The 24199-nt window shown below is 36.8% G+C and overlaps 1 protein-coding gene across 2 annotated transcripts; it reads right to left on the bottom strand.

Moving 5' to 3' along the window:
- Positions 1-471: 471 nt before the first annotated feature.
- On the bottom strand, positions 472-18652 carry LOC131144314 (coiled-coil domain-containing protein SCD2). 2 transcript variants are annotated; one of them, XM_058092874.1, is made up of 17 exons: positions 18047-18652; positions 16701-16870; positions 8462-8537; positions 8272-8313; positions 8111-8173; positions 6756-6805; positions 6643-6670; positions 6314-6388; positions 6073-6183; positions 5932-5992; positions 4984-5100; positions 4713-4834; positions 4470-4539; positions 3708-3749; positions 2908-2948; positions 1704-1830; positions 472-907 (listed from the first exon to the last, which is right to left on the bottom strand). In XM_058092874.1, exons 1-17 carry the CDS (start codon positions 18401-18403, stop codon positions 774-776), a joined length of 1686 nt encoding a protein of 561 aa, XP_057948857.1. In that variant the 5' UTR covers positions 18404-18652; the 3' UTR covers positions 472-773. The 2 variants fall into 2 exon arrangements, with proteins under 2 accessions (XP_057948857.1, XP_057948858.1); XM_058092875.1 differs by lacking the exon at positions 6643-6670 and having other exon boundaries at positions 6314-6406; positions 6749-6805; positions 18047-18615.
- Positions 18653-24199: the final 5547 nt, after the last annotated feature.

Here is a 24199-nt window from a genome sequence, read left to right as displayed (position 1 = left end):
AGTTAATCAAGGTTATGGGTTATGAGTTTTATCAATATATTGAATAAGATGAAGACGAGCTGACCCGCGTGCTTAGACTATGCGAGTCGCGTGAAGAGACCTCTACCCCATTTTAATCCATAGGAAAGATAAGACGTCAACCTCTCAACTCCGAAAGATGAATGGTACTCTGCCAAAGGCAGCTAAAGGATCCCAAGCTATGACAATACTCCCCTCCCCGACAATTCTCTCTGTAGTTTTCACAGCAATCTGACATACATATAATAAATTTATTCCCACTTAACCCCCTCTTAAAAGACCTATATGCCATAATCAACAGTTCTCAGTTCCCTAAGATAACACCCCCCCCCCCCCCCCCCCCCCCGGGCGGGGTTTATCTCTAAATTAGAAATCCCTGACCGTATTCAGTTTTGATTACACAACCTGAGCCAGTACCTCCGCGGGAACCAAGTCCCCAAAATAAGTCCATCAAATCAACCACATATATATATATATATATATATCAAAACCATGAAAACTCCATTACAAATCACTGGAGTTGGTTTTCAACTCCAGAGTCCAGATGAGATGAGCTATTTTTTCAAAATTTTGGCTTTTTTTTTTTTTCATCTTCTAAGAAAACCTTTGAATTGAACAAACGTGGATGCAAAATCCCCACATTCCACGAGAATAGAGACGCAGCACACCCAGCAAGTGACCCCATACCATTGAAATTTTGTAGCACTAACAACAACAACAATAAATAACACAAACAGCTAGGGACAAGATGGTTGTCAAGAACTCTTCAATTGTGTGGCAGGCTTTCGTGCATTCGACGTTGATAAGTCCTGGTCAATTTCCTTGCGGGACACTTCCCACAATCGATGCTCAATCCCGAGTTTCCTCAGCTCCATCAATCCTTGCTCAACTAAAGATAAAAAAACACCCACAATAAATGGTAATTCATCACTTAATAATGGATTTATAACTTATTTTTTATTACATGGGGGGGGAAAATAATACTTGTCATGCAAGTACACATGAACATGAAAGGCAACAAAAACACTATGCTGACCATGCTTCTGTAGTTATGAGAACCCACAGAATGAAAATGCAAAGGCTCACTTCAAAGCTATATCTCTCCAAGTGTACATGAGTAAATACAAGACTCCAAACTATGTTTTCACTACAAATGGAAGTTCCATTGACAATAAAACCTACTTTAAAAACACCCAAAAATGTCTCAGCAAACCTAACATAGCAGCATGCAATTGATGGCCACTTGCCACCACTCATTAGCTTATCTTGTAACTAGAAATTTCCCGTTGACCAATTACTTGTATCATTCATGCCCTAGGCTGCCCAACCTTGTTTTCCTTAACTGCAAGGATTTTTACAAAATTGGACTTTGTATTGTAATTATGAGTGCTTCAGGCACTAAAGATGGAATTGTTGAACACTATGAGCTCCAAAGATGAGGCCACCCCAATTCATTTTATTATGATAACAAAACATTTACTTTTGCCCTCACATTTGGGGGCATGAATTTCAGCCCTTGTATTTGAATTTATGTTTGCCCAAATCCACAAAAATCTAAATTTAACGCACAAAATTATGTTCTTAAACACTGCCTTCGTGTTTTTTAAAACTGACAGTTTGCTAGCATGGCAACAACTACTGATAAAACTGTACTGTACAAACTTCCAACCCAAAGTAAAAATTACCATCAACAGCATCATGTGAAGTTGGTGACTGCCCACTACGGCTAATCCAAAACTCAAGTCGTTTGGTCGCAGTGTCCTCCTCTATACCATGGGCTTTGGCTCTTCTCCAAAAGTAGGTAAGCCATGCCTGCTCAAGTTAAGTGCCTCAATAATAATTTTATTCACCATGACATAAACGTGTTATCAAGAGTAAACTCGTGTACAAAAAGGAATGTCAGAGACTGAAAGTATGCAGATTACATAACAAAGTCCACTGTTTAATTATAAATGAGTAATTCTCTATAGAGGTTAGGGAAACTATTAAAAGGAAAAGAGGAGAAGAGAAGACCTGCATGTTTGGCCCTCCATACAACTTTCATACAGATCATTTTAAATAACTAAGAAATAAAGGCTTTTATTAGTTGGCTACACTTGATAGAATTAATAACGATAGCCTGTTGCAGGTCAGGGGACCTTTGAAGGCTCTCTCTCCAGATGTCTGTACTTTGTTTTAATTGTTCAGAATTTGCATTGCATCTTTTGATACATTGTGATTACGATTGGAGAATGGAGGGTATGGAATAAGTTATTTCGTTTTTTAGGCGAATGTTGGGTGAGTTCAGAGGCAGTGGAGGACTTGTGGCAGGAAAAAGGAAAGGGCAGAGCTCTGGAAATGTGTTTTCTTTGCAGTATTTTTGGGGCTGTGGATGGAGCGTAATGCGCTTATTTTTTTCAGGAAAGAAGTTGTATTAGATGGTTTGGGAAAAGATAAATTATTTGACTTCTCTTTGGTGTGTGGATAATAGGAATTTTAAGGGGGTGAGCTTTTCTGAAAAAAAGCACAATTGGCGTGTTGGGTTGTTAGTTTTGCTGGTTTTATTTATTCTTTTCAGTTTTTTGTTTTTTTTGTTTTTTTCCCTCTGTTTTTTGTCTGGATCTTTCCAGACTGCTAAGGAGATGTCTTACTTTCCTTGTTCTACATTCTTAATCTATTAATTTCTCCATCACCACCAAGGCTATATGCAATTTATAATAACTCAAAATGGCATTAGTTACAACAGCAGTTGATGGAAGGCCAATAACAGGAACCCAAACCCATCGAGCTCACAGAAAGCTTAAGAATCAGATTATTGACTAAAGAATAGTAAATAGTCAGCATAACTACTTTCAAATAAGAGCATGACACACCCAAAAAAAAAAGGGAACGAAGAAAGAAATGCCTGACCTCCTTAAAGAGAACATCCTCAGACTCCTCTGGACTCAGTTCTGCAAGAAAAATATAAATCTCAATATACTGAACAGTCTACAGTGCTATCAAATTCTTATGCCTTGTTACCACATCAAAATAGCCACTTTTTGTCGTTTTCTTTTGCAAGTTAGCACCTTAATGAATGCAAGTGGACATCAGACATTGTTTCCAAAAGCAATGTTACTTTGTGCTCAGGTAAGTATCAACCATTTTGAAAAAGGTGGAAATACAACAGGAACATTAAGGTGCGCGCACCTTTTGTTTTGGGAAGAAAAAGTTGAACCTTTACAGTTTAGACACAAATTACAAGTAACAAACTAAAAAGTGCAGAAAAAATATCATAAACAGAAATTTAATCACAAAAGAATGGCGGTAATATGACCTTCTAAAGATGGCTATAGATCACAGAGAAGTGAGATACTTGGCTTAAATTTGGGAATTGAAACCATCCTTCAGAATGCTACATAGTTAAAATTAACCAAGACATCTCACCAAACTCAATTACATTGCAGTACAATCAGATACTTAACAACAATTAAGAATATATTATTTGGACAAAAATTATGTGGGCTGGATACAGGCATGTCAAGCAATAACTGTAGAATGATCTCTAACCCTAATTCTAAAAATCTGGTAGATCTTTCAAGAAATAATTCTTACAGAAAAATTCCTCAAAACAAATTAACCATCTATATTTGCTAAAATTATAGTTATCCTCAATTTTCGCAAGTACATGATTATTAAAACAATGGATCACAAATCCAAATAAAACTTACCAAATGCATCCATAAACTTCGGATCACTAGGTGATTTGATATCTGAATACAAAAAGAACAAGAAAAATAAGTATTCAGTGCACATTAGCAAACTTGACGTGTTGACATTTGAAGAAGATGCTACTACCCAAGAACTAAACTGGAGTGCCTCCAGAGTGTTTGAACTAAACTGGAGTGCCTCCAGAGTGTTGTTTGTGACTAGCATATACCCATCAAGGAAAGAGGTAGTTATAAAATATGCAGAAAATCATGCCATTAAAAGAAAAACACAGTGATAAATGGTGAAGTATTGAATATACTATAACAAAATCCATACAATGATGATGAATTTTCATTCGCTTTCCCGCTTCAAGTGACTCATGATATGGTGTATTCTAGTTTATCATGAAACATACAGGCTGTATGTTGCAAGCTGCATCATGGGTTATGTGGAGCCTGTCAGCTCACCCCACCAACCCCTTTATTTGGTTTCTCAATTGTTTAAACAGAACCATTTTCGAAAACTGTTTTCCCCTCCCATTTTAACTACACATAGGGCAATCATGACAGGCTCTGCATCACCCACAACGCAGCCTGCAACATACAGCCCAGTGAGAATGGCAGTGCCAGTCAGAATTCTGCCAAATGCCTTAAAGAAGGATTCAGAGACATAAACAGTGGCCATTTCAAGGAAGACAAAACATTGATAAAATGAATATCTACAAATTAGAACAGACATCAGTAGGACACAGCTGAGTACGTCAACAGTTCCATAAATCACACCTGAAATGGATTGTCGAGCAGAATTTGGACGTCTCTGTTGGGCTAATGCAAGCACAATGGCATCCTCAACCTTGAAAACAAGAATCATGAATATGCATGCATAAATTACAAAATTTTCCAATAAAGACGACTAAAAGTATCAACAAAATGGCATAGGGAAGAACAATAACTCTGAAAAGAGAAATAATAGAGGAGCAATCATGAGAACGTAGTAAATTTCGATGTTTAAAGTAGAAAAATTACGTTCAAAGAAGCAAGCTCTTTCAAGCCCATTTCAACAGAAAGCATGCTCTCAATATTTCCTTCCCCTGTTAGATCATTCAAGTCCTGGACAAGTTTGCTCCTCCTCTCGAGATCATCATCACCTGCACAATGTTGTATGAATGCTTGAAAATATGAAAAGATGATATACAATCATGAGAGAATGAGGCTACTTTCAGACAAATGATAGCAATTACTACATTTGCCACAGCAAAAAAGATATAAACTGCAAAGATCAAAATTTATCACTAGCCTTTATTCCAACACTCCTCTTTAGCCTTTTGTCCTGCAGAAATGACAACTTCAAAAGGAAGAGGAGCTAAAGATGACCAATGTTCATGCTTTGACACAGCTATATCTGCACAAATACCTAGAAAGCATGCAAAGAAGCATGAGAAGAAATAAGTCAAATGTGATAAATGAACTGTGAAAGGAAATAAATAAAAGAGGAAGAACACATTAGAGTAATATGAAGCATATAGAAGCAAGCATCAATAGCAAATAGAGACATTCATGCAGAGTATGAAAATGAGGGTTGGGAGTTCAAGTGCAAGGCATTTAGGATTTTCAAATATTTTTATAATTTTCTGTTTCCTTTTCTCTGTTTGTGGTATTTTTCTTGTTAATATTCTGTTATGGTCTAGATAAGTAGAATATAAGTTCTTATCTACTTGGAAAGCAGTATTCTAATTTTATTAGGCTTCCTTCTTTTTACTTCCTTGGTTCCCAAGCACGTTAGTTATTTAAATAGAGTACTACATAATTGATTGACAGACTTGAGATTGAAATTGGAATTCTAGGGTTGATTCCTTGCATTGGACATGTGTCTGGATCTCCTCCCTAATTTCTCCTTCTATACTTCAGACAATAAGTTGACACCAAAGAGCCCTACATAGAAATAATAACTCGCACAGAACACTTAAGTGCTATTCTGCATTGAAATACCAAACATGATAGAGCCAGGTAACACAGAGCTGATGAATCAAAACAGGCAAAAGTTTTGGAATAAATAAGTCAAAAATTGAAGTTTCAAGGCTCTTTATGGCATTTTTCTTAAAGTTGTGTAATTCAGAATAAAAATGGTATTCTATGGGCATCTCAATTGCCCGATGATGTGCAGCCAAACAAAAAGCTTGAAAAGGAAAAAGAAAAGACAGTGATGTCAAAAATCAAAAACATAATTGCAACATGTAGCTTATACCATGTCGTGCAGCTAAGCCCCAGTAACGAGCAAGCCAGCACCTCTTAAGAACAACTTCCTCCTGAAATGTGGTTAGGGCGATACAGTTAGACTATCTATAGATGATTCTAGCAGGATTCTCGCAACTATATATGTACACACCATTTCCCCCTGAGTTAAAATCATTCTTTGTGTCATTGAGTGCAGAGCTTTTACTTCAGATTCGGCTCCATGAAGCTGCTCCATGACAACTTCAGCCTCATCTTTTGCATTCTGACCAAAGCAAAATACTGAATCAACAAAATAATAATATGCCGCAATAGCACCAGAAAACCCTTGTATAAGTCTACATATACAAAAATATATATAGAATATATAAATGGGCAACAAATTCAAATTTTACCTCTAAGTGAGACCTAAAAGACATAAGTTCCTCATCTTCACCATCTTTAGTTTGTTTTGCATCTTTAAGTGCAGCCTGTGATGAAGAAAAAATCTGTCAAATTTTAATTATAAATTGAATAGTCCACTTACTCGCAATATGAATAGCTCCCACTGCATTTCATTCACTTGACAACTCATAAAAATCAGAAAATTGAGAGATCCAATTATACAAATCTAAGTTTGATTGAATATATTTTAGGTGAAAAAAGTTAAAAGGGAGAACAAAATGAAGTTGAATAGCAAGTAGTTGTCAATGCATAAAACCACAATTCTAATTCCTGAGATTACCTCTCTTTGACGCAAAGCAGCTTCTTTTCTGCAGATGAATATAACATAAACTTAATCACCATAACACAAAAAGAAACTGGGAAACTATTAGGCATATTAAAAGTACAACCGACCTGCTCAATAACTTAGCTTCCAATGATACACCCTCTCCAAGAGCAGCAACCTGAGTCATGATGTGGCAACAAAGTGAATATATATATATATATATATATATATATATATATATATATATATCATGTAGCTTGAACTGGTAATATAATTAGAATGAAATTGAATATCAAGTGAATTCTAAAAATTATATAATACAGGAATGGGGCGGAAGGTGCAGAGGTAGTTGCAAGGACAGAAGGTCAGAACTGTTGCAAAAAATCCTCAAAATTATTCCCATTCAACAGATAAAAATCCAACAAATCCTCCTTGAAAATTCAAAAAATATTTGTTCTACTGAATTCTGGGTAGTTAAGAAAAAAATAAATAAAGTAAAATGAATCCCAAAGCTATGCTAAAACCTAAAATACAACCATAATAAATAAGTTCTTCTAATTGTCTGAGTCTGAGTGGCATTAATAGCTCCAAAATGGATACCAACCTTACACAAAAACGAGCTTGGGGTTCTGACATCAAAGTGTTATGACATAGAGGAGTTTCTGATTACATCAACCAGTAGGAATTAATCTCAAAATGCCACTATCCCAAGAGGCACCTAATAAGCTTCTACTGACCAGAAGAAGGATCCTTTTCAAAATTTGTTTCCCCCCTTCTTCTTTTTTTACACGAAATAACCATTGATTTTAGTAGGCGCATCATTCATGATTTCATGCTAAGGAAAATAGAATGAATAATCCATGCCTGACTGATCAATGACTGCAACAGGAAAAAATATCAGAAGGTGTGGCTTATGATCATGAATTTTAACAACAATGCTGCCAATGTGGTTAAAGGAACATTATCTGGACTTTGAAAGAAACACTAAGAAAGAAAGAGAAGATTATATGTTAAAGCTTAAGCTTTTAAGTGAAGCAGTATTCTAACATGGTATCAGAGTTGGTTACCAGGAAGTCCTGAGTTCTAGTCTTGTTGCCCGTATTTATTATGTGGTGTTTTAAAAATAACTGTATTCCCTGTAATGGGTATTTATCATTTGTTATCTCTCCAAGGGCTGTCAGGCTGCACGTGTGGTGGAGTGTTAAAGCTTAATATACATTGCTAGCCCACAACCTAATAACTAAAGCTTTTAGGTAAAGTGGCATTCTACCATTCAACAGTAACACCACAATAAGCCATCAAAATGAATCTTTTGAAATTACTAATTGTTTCTCATAAGATCCACTTGAGTTATAATCAACCCCAAGCTATGAATAAAACATCAAAGAATAGGGAGGCCACATCCATATAAAATTGATAATACGTTTGGTATGTTAGAAAATAAGGGCACCCAAATCTTTAGCTATACTATTATAAAATTGACCTGTTTCTCAAGCTCCCTAACTCTGGCATCAGCTTCCTCACATCTCTCTTCCTCAAACCTAAGCTGTACAAAAGATTTAAGAATATATATGTTACGCTTTATATATCAATAGAATCATGTGTATAAAAATTATTTAGTCCTACAGACAAAAAACAGCTTACCTTCTCAAGAATATTATCATTCTCTTCTTGTAGCATGTCAAGCTGCAGATAGAGCAAGTGTATCAGCTTGACAAGTGACAACAGAAACTTTTGATAGCAAAATGTGACATCCTCCACAAACGTCTCCTGTTTCTATAAATTCAAATATTGCACAGACGCACAGAGAAAGAGATGACAGGATTTAACATACTTCATCACGAAGTGCAGCAGCCTCATGTTGATCCCCAGTATCTTTTGAGTTGAAACGTCCTACATCTGCTGAGAATCTGGATTTTGTGTCAATCGGTAATACCCAACTCATTAACTAATTATATGAACTTTAAATAATTATGATATCTAACAGGTGACATGAGTTTACATCTAGAACAACCCCAAAATCCATACAAGGATTATGAGATTGCAGAGTCATACTGGTTCAAATAAAACAATAGCTTTGAATATTTATGATGGGGATCAACATTCTCCAAACATAACATTCACTGAGATGGTGTAACGTGGATGCATTCGCTAGGATGAAGGCAACTGCGCACCTTTACAAAAAAATGCATAACTTCATCTACAGAGGCCCAAATAACCCGATTCCAATTGGACTGGAAAGAAGACTCTCATACCTTTCTTTGGGTATAGGGAAAACCATGAAGTTCAAATTGTACACGGCTTGGCAGCCCAATAACAGTAGGCATTCGTCCAGAAATTCTGCATCACATGGACAGTTGCACACCTTCACCAAATATGTCATAACTTTCTTAAGAAAAGTCCAAATGGAGTGGTTCAAAGTATGTTGCAAAGAAAACTTCCATATCTTTAATTTGGTATACGGTAGGTGAGCTAATTCAAAGTATGGAACGTCTAGAAGGCCGAAGAATGAGACTATTTGTTTTGAAAATTCTACATTTTTGACTTTTTGATTTCACTTTATCATTTTCCATTCAAAGCTTGTTATATTTTATTTACTTATGGTTGGAGGGTTGTTCCAACATCTCTATATATAGTTGGGCATGTAAGTTATTAGGGACATCAAGTATTTTGAATTGAATCAATATTTATTACCTTGTGCTTAAGTTTTAAGCTTGTTCCCTTTTTGTGAGTGAGTGGTGAGAGACCCCCCTCTGTGTGAGTGAGTGGTGAGAGACCACATCCCTTTTCCTTTGGAGATTGAGTGGTGAGAGGCCACAAGATTATCATTCTCCATTTTCCATCTTACCATTCCAGTAGTTGTTGTGTGAGATTATTACTTCAACAATCAAGCAAATCAATCACAACCCCAAGAAGCGCCGAGAATCACCATTCGGGATATCGAGTAAGGTTCGAGTGTGTTGTGTTCATCAATCCGAATAATTTCAGTAAGCTCATTCCAATCACTTCCAAAATAAACCCTAGATAGCCAATATGATATTTATCTTCCATTAGCCTTTTCAAAATATCCATTGCATGTCTTTGAATAATCTCTGCAGACAAACTCTTCAAAGTCCAAAAGATTCTCATACTTGAATGCTTGATTGTGTCTCATTCTAAAAATATATAATTTGCATGTTTAGGCTTAATTCTAAGGCTTGAATTTACCATCTTTCAAGTAATTATCTTATCCTACTTGATTAGGTCCTTAAGGACAAGTCTACATGAATCCTAATACTTTTTTAATTTTCCACAACCTGTAGTTTTCGCATATAATTTATATTGGTCATTGTGGTTAATTAAATTCTCATCTTAAAGTGTATCTGGTGTGTGCACATTTGTGAGAGGGTCTTTGGTAGGACTAGGGTTCCTAGAATTGTCCTACATCATATTGGTATCAGAGCCTAGGTTTGGCTAGGTTGGCTAGTTTACATAGCTCGACTAGTGGATTGACCCTCCTTTTCATTTTGGTTGAATGCCCCATTGGGTGTTCCTTGTGTTGGCCTAATACCCATTAGATGGCAACTAGATCTAGAAATGCATACCGAGGTCATAGATCTGATTATGAACGGGATAACATCCTTGATGACCTCCAAGAACAAGTCCTTAGATTGAATAGGGACCTAGAAGAGGCCTTAACTAGAATTGAGAGGTTGGAAACTCAAAACCCACAAGACCCACCTAAAGGAAGCATAGAGCAACCCTTAGAACAAGAAAATGAAGGCCAAGAGAGGCCTCCATCTAGGGAACAACCTCTATCCACTGAGGATCCGACCTTGCTCTCCAAGAGGACGACCTCCTCCTCCACCAAGACGACCTCCTCCCAGAGCTAATTATGGGAGACCCCAACATCGTGATCCTTATGACCCATATTGGGATGATGAGGAATATGACTTGGATGAATTTCAAGGTTGGAGACCACACCATAGGGACTGACATGATCCTTACGAGGACATGACTAGGAAGGTGAAGATAGAAGCCCCTACATTTGATGGTCAAATGAATCCCAAACTTTTTCAAGATTGGTTAGCTGAGATGGATGCCTACTTTGAGTGGTACAGGATGATTGACCCTCATCGGGTCAAATTCGCTAAGATGAGATTAATTGGACAAGCGAAACTCCATTGGATGAATGTGGAGAGGCAAGAGGCTCACCTACGTCATAGGCCCATTGAGCATTGGGATTTGATGAAAGATAGGCTCACTAAAAAGTATGTGCCTATTAGCTACCAAGAGCGCCTTATGGATCAACTCTACAGCTTGCGTCAGGGTAATATGACTGTTTCTACGTATATGACTCAATTCGATGAGTTGTCTATTAGGTGTGGAGTTGATGAGACAGAGAGCCAACAAATTGCTAGGTTCCGCACTGGGTTAAGGCCTGAACTAAGGAGAGAGATGTTTCCCCATCATATAACATCTCTTGAACAAGCATTTAATCTAGCTCATGACTTTGAGCAGATGAACAAAGAGGCAAATGGGAAGGCGGTATGGCAACCCCTCAAATGAAACCTATCCTAGGAAAATCCAAGGCACTGACAAGTCTAAACAAGCATCTGTAGGGCAAGTCACTTCTCGCGGGAGCAACCCCACAGTCCAACAACCAGTGGACAAAGGGAAAGCCCCGATAATGGGATCCTCTCGCCAAAATTCTGGCACAGAAGTATGTTTCAAGTGCCACAAAAAGGGACACTTTGCCAGGCAATGCCCTAATAGGAATTTAGTAATTGAGAGAGAAGAGGAAGAGGAAGAAGATGATGCACCATATGATGCTGCAAATGAAGCAGGTAAAGATGTGCTAAGTAGTGAGGATGATGAGAATGTGCAGCTAAGTGTGATGAGACGTCTTATGGTAATGCCTAGGGGAGAGGAAGATTGGCGTCGTACATCTATTTTCTACACTTATATCAAGTGTGGGAGTAAAAGCTGCAAGATGATCATAGATGGTGGGAGCTGTATGAATGTGATTTCAAAGTCAGCAGCTGAAAAGTTGAGATTAAAAACAAAGCCTCATCCCAACCCATATAATGTTGCATGGGTCAATGCAACCACCATGCTAGTAAGCCATAGGTGTTTAGTCCCCATTAAAATTGGAGAGTATGAGGACCAAATTTGGTGTGACGTGCTGCCTATGAACGTTGCTCATATTCTATTTGGGAGACCTTGGCTATTTGACATGGATGTCTCACATAATGGGCATGCCAACACCTACTCTTTTAAGTGTAATGGCAAAAGAATCATTCTCAGTCCACTTGAGCCCAAGAGTGAGAAAAGCAAGAAGAAAGAGGAGACGAAAGGAAAACAAGTTGGTCGATCCTTACATATTCTGAACAAGAAGGACTTTGTGTTTGAGAGTCAAGAAACTCAGGTCGTTTATGTGGTTGTTGCTAAGGAAGCCGAGCAGAATAGTCTTGAGCAGGAGACACCTCTGGAAGTATTCCCCATACTTTCTGAGTTTGAAGATGTCATTTCTGAGCCACCGGGTGAATTGCCTCCGATGAGAGATATTCAACATGCTATTGATCTTGTTCCTGATTCATCTTTACCTAATTTGCCACATTATAGAATGAACCCAAAGGAACGTGACGAGCTAAAGAGGCAAGTAGATAAACTAAGGGAAAAGGGTTTTATTTAGGAGAGCATGAGTCCATGTGCATGTCTTGCCCTTCTCGCTCCCAAAAAGGATGGCACCTGAAGGATGTGCATTGATAGTAGAGCTATCAACAAGATCACCGTCAAGTATGGATTTCCTATACCTAGACTTGACGACATGCTTGATCAAATGGTGGGATCCCAAGTATTTTCCAAGATAGATCTTAAAGGTGGGTACCATCAGATTAGAATCCGACCAGGGGATGAGTGGAAAACTGCTTTCAAGACAAAGGATGGGTTATATGAGTGGTTAGTGATGCCCTTCGGCTTAACTAACGCACCAAGCACTTTCATGAGAGTTATGACCCAAATTTTAAGACCTTTCATTGGGCACTTCCTAGTAGTCTACTTTGATGATATCTTGATCTATAGTCAGACTAGGGAGGATGACCTTCTCCACTTGAGGAGCGTCTTTGAGGTCCTAAGAGAACAAAAATTGTATGCAAACCTAAAGAAGTGTGTCTTTATGACCACACAAGTCATCTTCTTAGGGTTTGTAGTCTCTGACAAGGGAGTTTTTGTTGACCCCGAAAAGGTCAAAGCCATCAGGGATTGGCCCACTCCTAAAAACATTCATGAGGCAAGGAGTTTTCATGAGTTAGCCACATTCTATAGAAGGTTTATTAGAAACTTCAGCACTATCATGGCTCCCATTACAAACTCTCTCAAGAAAGGTGATTTTTCATGGTCAAAATCTGCAACTAAAGCTTTTTTGGATATTAAGGATATGATGACTAGAGCACCAATGTTACGTCTCCCCGATTTTCAAAAACTATTTGAGGTTGCATGTGATGCATCGGGAGTTGGCATAGGAGGAGTGCTTAGTCAAGAAGGTCACCCAATTGCCTTCTTCAGTGAGAAGTTGAATGAGGCAAAACAGAGATATTCCACTTATGACAAAGAGTTTATGTTGTAGTGCAATCATTGCGACATTGGAGACATTACCTTCTTCCTCAAGAGTTTGTCTTATACTCTGACCACCAGGCCCTTAGGTATTTGCATACTCAAAGGAAGTTGGGGCATAGACACATAAAATGGGTTGAGTACATACAACAGTTCACCTTTGTGCTCAAATACCGAGCTGGTGTCGAGAACAAAGCAGCTGATGCTTTGAGTCAAGTTGTAGCCACATTGCAGACACTTCATATTAAGGTTATTGGCTTCGAAAGCATCAAGCATGAATACCCTCAGTGTCATGACTTTTCTAATATATTCTCTGATCTGCTTCAGGGTACTTCTATTACTCACCCCGATTTTGTCATTCATGATGGGTTCCTTTTCAAGGGAACGAGATTGTGCATCCCATCCACATCTCTACGTGACCAATTGATTGAAGAGTTACATGCGGGGGGCGCCACAAGTCATTTTGGTAGGGACAAGACAATTGCTATGGTAGAAGATAGGTTTTATTGGCCTAGTATCAAGAGGGATGTTGCCAGAATTGTTTCCCACTGCCGCACATGTCAGACAACTAAGGGCAAGAAACAAAACACTGGGTTATACACTCCATTGCCAGTACCACACGTACCTTGGCAAGACATTAGCATGGACTTTGTGCTAGGACTCCCTAGGCCTGTGAGGGGAAATGATTCAGTATTTGTTGTTGTATATAGATTTTCCAAGATGTCACATTTTATTCCATGCAAGAAAACACATGATGCATCTAAAATTGCCACCATATTTTTTCGAGATGTAGTGAGACTTCATGGTCTTCCTAAGACTATTGTTTCTGATAGAGATGTTAAATTTGTTAGGTACTTCTGGAAAACTTTGTGGGCAATGCTAGGTACCAAGCTCAAGTTCTCAAGTGCATACCATCCCCAGACCGATGGACAAACTGAAGTGGTAAATAGGAGCCTTGGTGACCTACTGCGCTGCTTGGTTGGAGAGCATATCACCACATGGGATTTATGTCTTCCTATGACAGAGTTTGTATTCAATAGCTCAGTGAATAGGACCACAGGACTTAGCCCTTTTCAGATCGTCATTGGTTATAGTCCCAGGAAGCCTATAGACCTCATTCCATTGCCACCAGAGTCTAGAGTTAGCGAGTCAGCTGATACTTTTGCAAAACACATACATGACTTACACTCTGAGATCAGAATGAAAATTAATTTGAGCAATGAGTATTATAAATCTACTACTGACATACATCACGGGTTGCAGGAATTTTCAAAAGGTGATATGGTTATGGTTCGGATTCGTCCCAAACGAATTCCTTCAGGAACGGTAAGAAAGCTTCATGCTAAAAAGATGGGACCATTTAAAGTCCTAAAGAAAATAAGCTCTAATGCATACATGTTAGATATTCCTCTTGATTATGGCATAAGCAATGTATTTAATGTTGAGGATCTAACCCCTTTTCTTGAAGTCAATTCTTTTTCAGAGCCTAGCCATACTAACCCTACAGGTGATCTTTCCCCATTTATAGACACAGATTCTATGAAAGAGCCAAAATTGCCTTTGCCACCACCATTAATTCCACGCAAGAAACTTGAGCAAATTGAAAAGATTTTGGATGATAAAACAACACACACACGGTCTGGATCATATAAAAAATTCTTGGTCAAATGGAAAGGCAAGCCCCTATCAGAACGAAGTTGGATCTTAAAGGAAGAAGTTCTGCGCCTCAACCCAGAACTATACACTGAGTATCTTCAACAAAATTCTTCGGGGCAGAATTCTTCTCAGCCAAGGAGAGATGATGGGGATCAACATTCCCCAAACATAACATTCGCTGAGATGGTGTCACGTGAATGCATTCGTTGGGATGAAGGCAACTGCGCACCTTTACAAAAAAATGCATAACTTCATCTACAGAGGCCCAAATAACCCGATTCCAATTAAGCTAGAAAGAAGACTCCCATACCTTTCTTTGGATATAGGGAAAACCATGAAGTTCAAATTGTACACAGCTTGGCAGCCCAATAACAGTAGGCATTCGTCCAGAAATTCTGCATCACATGGACAGCTACACACCTTTACCAAATATGTCATAACTTTCTCAAGAAAGTTCAAATGGAGTGGTTCAAAGTGTGTTGCAAAGAAGACTTTCATATCTTTAATTTGGTATATGGTAGGTGAGCTAATTCAAAGTATGAAACGTCTAGAAGGCCGAAGAATGAGACTATTTGTTTTGAAAATTCTACATTTTTGACTTTTTGATTTCACTTTATCATTTTTCATTCAAAACTTGTTATATTTTATTTAGTTATGGTTGGAGGGTTGTTCCAACATCTCTATATATAGTTAAGCATGTATTTTGAATTGAATCAAGATTTATTGCCTTGTGCTTAAACTTTAAGCTTGTTCCCTCTTTGTGAGTGAGTGGTGAGAGACCACATCCCTTCTCCTTTGGAGATTGAGTGGTGAGAGGCCACGAGATTATCATTCTTCATTTTCCATCTTACCATTCCAGTAGCTGTTGTGTGAGATTATTACTTCAACAATCAAGCAGATCAATCACAACCCCAAGAAACGCCAAGAATCACCATTCGGGATATCGAGCAAGGTTCGAGTTTGTTGTATTCATCATTCCGAATAATTTCAGCAAGCTCATTCCAATCACTTCCAAAATAAACCCTAGATAGCCAATATGATATTTATCTTCCATTAGCCTTTTCAAAATATCCATTGCATGTCTTTGAATAATCTCTGCAGACAAACTCTTCAAAGTCCAAAAGATTCTCATACTTGAATGTTTAATTGTGTCTTATTCTAAGGATATATAATTTGCATGTTTAGGCTTAATTCTAAGGCTTGAATTTACCATCTTTCAAGTAATTATCTTATCCTACTTGATTAGGTCCTTAAGGACAAGTCTACATGAATCCTATAACTTTTTTAATTTTCCACAACCTGTAGTTTTCGCATATAATTTATATTGGTCATTGTGGTTAATTAAATTCTCATCTTAAAGTATATCTGGTGTGTGCACATTTGTGAGAGGGTCTTTGGTAGGACTAGGGTTCCTAGAATTGTCCTACATCAATTTATGTTGGAGGAAATATAAAATCCTGCACTGCAAGAAATTTGATATGCCTATTTAAAAAAGAAAAAGAAAAATAAAAAGAGATATCATGACATATCCTTTATTACCAATATGCAGATGACATTTAGGATATAACCAAACTATGTACTAGACAAGAACTAACATGTTTCCAGAACAAATAGTTATTGAACAAAATTAAGCTTCATGGGCCAGGCACCATGACAGAAGTTAAACTGGTTCCAAGCCAAACATTGCAAAAAAGTTCATCTTTTCTAATTAGAAAAATAAACCTGAACAGTCTCAAAATACTACCAATAGAAATTACTTTTTTTTCAATAAACATAGGATATTAAATTTATTTGCATTCTTGATAAATTAAAAGAACAATTACCTTTTCTCTCTTTGCCTATTAATAGGAGGCTCTATTGGTGGTACAGAAACTGAGATCTTCGGCAATGCCTTATTAGGCGGTGCCACTGGCACAGAACGAAGAGACACTGCAGGCCTTCCTGTTGATGTAGAGCGAACAGATGGATTTTCATCCACAAAGTTCCTCGCTAACTAATTAAAATATGAAAAAAGAAATGAAAAAACTTCAATTAGCCTCTGCATACATATTTGCAAATGTATGCATCACACATGCATGCAGAGCCATATACTGAAAGAATTAAGCTCACTGATGACGCAAAATGGCACCAAGACTTTCATAAAAGCAAATTTTCTCATTATTTGGTTTAACATTTAAAAGTAAAAAGGTCCAATCAACACCACTGACAATCAAGGTCTTAAATATAACACGTACCCTGCATTACATTATATGATTATAATCACTACCCAAAACTTCAATTCAACTAACCTTTCAACCCCAGCAAAGATTTCTTTTCGGCACAAAAATAGTGAATTGTAGCTGAGCTCTCTTGAATACATGTCAAATGTTTTTTTTTTAAATTTAAAAAAAGGTTTTAAAATTGGTTACTAGATGGCACCCACTACTAACCTACTAACTAGATAGCCTCCATATGCAAGCATTTTCATTTCTACTCCTGTTCCTTCCAGGAACCAGATCTGCTGGACTCTGCTGAACTCTGCTGAACCCTAAAGCCAAACTCAAGATAGTTCATTTCCATTTTCCAAAAATTCAGTCAAAATTAGTCAAAAACATATTAAAAACACAAGGTATGCCAAAAATTCAGTCAGCTTTAGTCAATAACTGATTTGAAACACGATGTATGCCAAAATAAATTAACTCAATTAGTCAATAACAAATTAAAACACGACATATGCCTCAGAAGAAAATTCAGTACTCAAGTGGAAGGATCACTGTTGTCTTAAGAAATCTGAATACAACCAAAGTGCATGGTCGCAACACAGAAAACTAACAATAAAATGACCGCATGCAAAGGGACAGTTTATTCTCATTATCATTTTACGAAAATTCAATCAAAAAATGTACGCCGAAATTCACTTCTATAGCACAAAGATCAGTGTAATACAGGTCACGAAGACCGATCACAACGCTGACTAAACATCAACCGGACTGTACGCTCGGCGAACGCCACGGAAGAAGAATAAAATCACTCAAATGAGTCAATAACTGATTAAAACCACAATGTAGGCAGAAAATTCACACCTCAAGCTAAAGCATCGCTGTTATATGGGAAACAGAGGCTGATCTAGGTAATGACTAAATATCAATCAAATTGTACGCTCAAAATACAGCGAAAGGAGTAAAATTACCGCAGGGGAAGAAGATCTACCGATCCTGCTAGACGGAACCGCAGGATTGTTACTGCTGACATTCTTGGAGAACGGCAGAGGAGGAGGACCACCGAGACGGAACCCTAAGTCGCCTTCGTCGTCTTCGTCGTCGTCGGCGTCGGCCGTCTGAGACGCCATGACCTGCGCCAGGCGCTGAGCCGCTGCCTTGGCGGCGAAGTTCTGCGTCTTCTTGATGTTCGAGATGCCAGTGACGGAGGACGACCGAGCGTGGTGGTGGCGTGCCGGCGAAATTCCGGGAGAAGAGGAGGCTGTGCTGCCGGACTCGCTGCTCCATTGGCGAGCATAGACGGGACTGTCGGTCCGTCGCCGGTCCATCAGTGTGCAAAGTTCGATTGATTCTAACAAGCCCTAGGAAATCGCGAATGTAGATCTTCGTACAAGAAGACACATTCGAAGGGAGGGCGGAGAGATCAGCGGAGGAATGGATAGTTTCCCTCCTGAAATGGTGAAGAATCTGCGCTCATCAGGTGTCAAAACTTGTCAAACGGCGAAGGTGTGGGCAGGAGTGTGTGCGCGCGCACCTGCGTCACGCTTGGCCTTACTCTTTGTATTCTATTGACCATTATTTTTCATACTGTTCGAAAAATGAAATTTATAAATATTAGAGAGATTTTAAAGTCGTTTTAGACTACAGAGCATGAATATGGAGAGTTAATTTAAAAATAATTAATTATAATCTTATATTATATTTTATTTAAATATATTTAAATTTAAAATTTATAATCCAGATTATAATATTTAAATTTTTTGTTTTAAATTTCATTGGGTGCTTTACCCATTTTTAGTGTATATTTCAAGGTTTTTCATTATGAAAAGACATTAGGAAAGTAGAAATAAAATACATAACCTTTGGAGCAGCACGTTTATCCTATTTAATCTTTTAAAATACATTGATTAGTCATTAAGGAAATATAATTAAATTAGATAAAAAATTTGTGATAATTAAATACGAAATTACTACTCATTATCTGTGATGTTAAGGTTTATGTGTAAGTAATGAGCACCTAAGCCTTATTTGGACCCTAATAGATCCTATTCTGCCAAGTCCACGTGTCGAATTGGGACCATCACGAGCTACTGATGAGTAACACAACTCTAATTGGCAAATAAAAAAATTAGCATCATATTAGTCATCGAAAATAACAATTTATCGTAATGAAGACTTGTCATCCTCTAATATTGTCTTTCATCATAACAAAAAATATATGCAAACTTTCTTACTCTTTTTTGTTAGATGAGATTATTGTAATATTTATAAAAAAATAAAAATAAAAATAAAAAAGACTTGCACTCATTTATGACCTTTATTTTTTTTCATAAATTGTTGATGCCAAAATGTGAATTGTTGTTCCAAAAGCTACAATACTTCAGTTTCTAAAGGGAGACTAATGTACAATCCAAAAAATGAACCCTATGCAACCATGCAGATTTTATCGACAAAGAAAATAGTAAGCTAAGTAAAAATTATTTAGATTATAAAACCTTAGTATCTTTTATTGAAAGAAGTTTTATTGAGAGTAATTATAGACATTAGAGATAGTACTGCTAATAATCCTGCATGTATGTTGATGAAGTCTTTAGCATCGGCTAAGTACAAGTATTACTTGATTGGAATTTGCAATTTGTGAGTATATTCTCGTGAGGATATAAGATAGAGAAGATGAAAGAAAAAAGATTGTCATCCATATGTAACTGGAGGGAGCGATTTTTCATATGAATGCTTGGGTCAACTCCATATGAATGTTTCAAAAGAATTCTCTCATCTAAATTCTCTCATCTAAATTCTCATCTAAGAAAAGTGTTACTAGTCTTCCTATGTCTTAGTTAATGCATTTATATTTTATAATAAATCTTTTGCTCATGAGAGAAGTTATTTGTAATAAATTGACAATTTATTCTTTCATTAAAGAGATGGGAGTTTTTGTATTGAAAGAAAGAAAAGTAAAGAGTTGTTACCAAAAGGAGTTAATTTGCATATGTAATTTGAGGAAGAGTTAATCTTCTCTTACCATCTTCGTCTGTGGTTGTGGATTATAAGCTAAATGTTTTGTTTTTCTGGCTCTTATACTTTGTGGAGTGCATAGACAAAAGGAAGGAAAACATATGTTGAAGTCATTGGTGTTGTGCAGCAGGCAATCGTCGACGAATGGGCCTCATTCATCGACGAGTGGAGATACTGAGAGTAGATAAAATTCATACATTCAGAAGTCGTAGATAAATGGGCCTGATTCATTGACGATTGGACACTAATCGTTGACGAATGGACTCAGGGCTGTGATGATGATTTCAAATTTTGAATGTGAACGTTAGGACGATTAGGTATTCGGAGGGAAACCTCTATGGGATTATTAAATATGTCATTCTAGGCATATTGCAGTGTGTGGAAAGGAGAAAATAGTGAAGATCATTGAAAATCATTGTATTGTGTAATTTGTAATCTTCATAGTGGAATCTTTTCTAATTGCTCGTGGATGTAGACTTTGTCGAATCACGTAATTCCTGGTATTGTTTTTTTTTTTATTAGATAGGAACTCCAGCCACCGACGACTCCTTTGGACCCCTTGGTGTGGTACCAAACCTACGAATCAACATCCTCCGCCCCCAAGTCTCACTGATCGGGGTAAAGTCCGGATTCGGACACAGCTTTTGTGCATCAGTTGGACGTTCGACCAACCTGACTCCTAAGACACATCTCCATTACCATCCACGGTCTCCATTGGCTCACAAAGAACTCTCACCATCCAAGATCTCCGCTGGCTCACAGAGCGAACTTTCGCCGTCCACGTTCTCGCTGGCTCACAGAATAAACTCTCACCATCCACAAGTACCGTTGGCTCCGTGAGTGTATCTACCTAGAATTGAACTCCCAATGATCCTTCTTACTTACAGATGCCTTTCCACCACGCCCTGTCGTGGGGGTGATAATTCCTAGTATTATTGCTTTCTTTTTGTTGCTATGATTGTGGAAATATTATGTATTCAATGTTTAGATTGTTGCAAGGGTATGTTTGATCCTTTGTACAATATACATATTCCGTCGTGCATTGTTTGAGAAGCATTATTTCACAATAGTAAACCACTTAAGTTTAGTTGTGTTAGAACCGAAGGATTTTATGGGTGGGTATGATACACATGGGTGAGTACCAACTTGACCCAAAAGTTTAAACCTATTAAATTTTGGGTCCAATCATGTATATAAGAACTCATCATCTGCTCTATTTTTCCAATGTAGGACAAACTCATAAGTGAAATTCTCAATAATTTAACTCTCATGTGACTTTTTAAAAGATCCTTTTAAAAAAGAGTTGATGGAAAGGAGTTTTTTTATATTATTTTTAAAAATTTTGGTCTCCCTATGAAAAATGAGTTGTTAAAAAGAAAAATTGGCTTTAAGTGTTTGGTAAAAAAGTTATAAGATGCCTAAAAATATTTAAAATGTCTAAATTAGATACTTACTTTTAGGAAATATAGTTAATACATTGACAAATTTATAATATTTGAAAAAAGGTAAACAACAATGAAATTGAATAATTTATTTAAAAAAAAACTAACTTTTAGCTTTTAGAAACTTAAAATTTATAACTTTTAAAAGCTCGTCAAAAAAGTTAAAAGTTGACTTTTAAAGGCTAAAAAAAATGCGCCCCAACTTTTACTTTCGAAAATAAGAAGTTGAGGCAAAAAATGAGAGGTCAAACTCACCCTTCTATCTTATATCTATTTTCTTACATGTCTCTTTTGTCATTCACTTTCTTAATTGTCGCACTTGTTGATTCCAACAACATAGAACCATGGAAATAATTGACACAATGTTTAAAAGAAAATTTAAAATATACAATTTGACTTCAAGAAATTGAATGGATCAAGAGAAAATTAGAAAAATTAAAAATCAAGATTTGTACTTTTTATATAATAAGAAATAAAAATATATAAAATATGGCAGTAAATAGTTTGACCCTTAAATCTTGTATCTGTTTTCTTATATTTTTGTTTTATTATTCACTTGCTTTCTTAATTGTCACACTTGCTAATCCCAACAACATGAAATTGTGGAAATAATTGACACAATGATTAAAAGAAAAATTAACATAATTTGACTTCAAGAAACTGAATGAATAAGGGGGAAATTAGAGAAATTTAAAAAATAAAGATTTGTACTTTCATACAATAAGAAAGAAAAATATATAAAATAAGGCAGCAAACATCATTGACAAATACCTAAAATATAAGATAAAATAATAAAAACTCAAATTTGTATAAAGAAAAAAGATAATAAATGCTATTAGTGTTTATACTCCTCATGGTTTCATTATGACCTTCAAACCCTTTTGTGCTTTACAAAAATGTGCAAAATAATAATTTTTTTTATTTAACAACAAGTGATGAAAATGCAAATGCATCCACAAAACAATTAATTCAGTTACAATATTAATTGATTGGGTTAGTATCCATACAAATTTTAAGGATTAATTAACTCATATTCACCGTGTAGTGCATCCTTATCACCCACCTTAAATGGAATGACTAACATCCTTTTCATTTCCCACAATTCTATTAGGAGTCTTTCATTGTCATCCTTATTTGTCATGTATTTGCTCGCTTCTATTGACAAACACTAATATTAACAAGCTTGCAAGCAGGTATATGTTAGAGCATTGAATTGACTTATTTATAGGTGGCGAAGAGAGGGAAAAGGCTTTAAACTTTGTATAAATATTAAACAAATTACTTAATAACCTGATAAAAACGTAGAAGGAGAAAAAATTTCTATCGATCTGATTCACTTTGTTTTATAAAATAATCACTCTCTAATTGTAAAAGTAAATGGTGCTACATATGAAATGTTTTAGTCACTATGAGTTGTACGGTGATGCTTGTTATGAGGCTTGATTTCTGCAATTTATCTCACAACTGTCAATACTCCCCCTAAAATCAAGCCTCATAACAAGCACCACCGTACAGCTCATAGTGACTAAAACATTCCATTTACTTTTACAAATAAAGAGTCATTATTTTGTAAAACAGAGTGAATCATATCAATAGAAAAATGTTCTCCTTCTGCATTTTTATCATGGAATCTGAGCAACTCCTTCTTCAATATCTTTAAACACTTCCACAAACACCCCTGCCACTAGCCCACTTGTCTCAACCAAAGCAGTCTCTTGGGCGTCTTCTCCTTCCACTGTAAGTGTGATCCCTGGCCTATCTACTAAGCAATATCACCAATTGATGGGTCTTCTTCGAGCAAGCCGTGCGGATGAATTCTCTAGTATCTCTAGCATTTTATCTTTCATTGCTTCTATGCCTTCTCTGCCTTGGGTTATTAACACGGGTGCTTCAGTGCATGTGGCCTCTATGAAATTTTTGCCACATGCTACCCACATCACAACTTATTTATAGTTTCTTACATGACCCACATGAGCCACGGCTCAAGTCACTCACAAGGGCAATCTTCAATTATCACCCTCCTTCCAGCTTACTAATGTGTTGTTTGTCCCTGGTTTTAAATACAATCTTATTTCTATCAGCCAGCTTACTAAATCTTCATCTTCTCTTGCTTTTTTTTTCATTCCATCTCTTTGTATTTTTCAAGACCACCACATGCACGAGGAACCTGAATGGAATGGGTGAGGAGCGTGGAGGTCTCTATCACCTTTGAGCCCCGGGCCCCATTGCTCTTCACACCTATTTTGCTCTTAACCCATTAAGGCATTTTTGTTTAGGTCATCCATCCCTTCCTTGTACTCCAAAAGTTTTTTTCTCATTTGAATAAATATGCTCATTGTGATATTTATATTCATGCTAAAAATACTCATTGTTGAAACTCCTCAACAAAATGATGTTGCCGAACGAAAACATCGTCACCTTTTAAATGTTGCTTGTTGTTTACGTTTCCAAGCTTCTTTACCTATCTCTTTTTTGGGGTGAATGTATCATAACTGCTACGTATTTGATTGATCATACCCCGCCAATCTCCCTACACCATCAAACTCCGTATGAACTTCTTTTTCATAAAACCCTCACTTATAAGCATCTTCATGTTTTTGGTTGTCTATGCTATGCACATACTTTGAACATTCATTGTGACAAATTTTCACCATGGGCCCCATGCAT

This window comes from Malania oleifera, chromosome 12, assembly GCF_029873635.1.
Source record: "Malania oleifera isolate guangnan ecotype guangnan chromosome 12, ASM2987363v1, whole genome shotgun sequence".
NCBI lineage: Eukaryota > Viridiplantae > Streptophyta > Magnoliopsida > Santalales > Ximeniaceae > Malania > Malania oleifera.
Note: the sequence above shows the minus strand (reverse complement) of the source record. Positions and strands in the feature narration are given on the sequence as shown.

Excerpts from the sequence above, each read along its gene's own strand:
- LOC131144314 (XM_058092874.1), bottom strand. The coding sequence starts at position 18,403 with ATGGACCGGCGACGGACCGACAGTCCCGTCTATGCTCGCCAATGGAGC. Across the intron at positions 6,806-8,110 it reads TTAGGGAGCTTGAGAAACAG|GTTGCTGCTCTTGGAGAGGG; the intron begins GTCAATTTTATA and ends ATCATGACTCAG. Across the intron at positions 3,750-4,469 it reads TGCTCGACAATCCATTTCAG|ATATCAAATCACCTAGTGAT; the intron begins GTGTGATTTATG and ends TTTTGTATTCAG.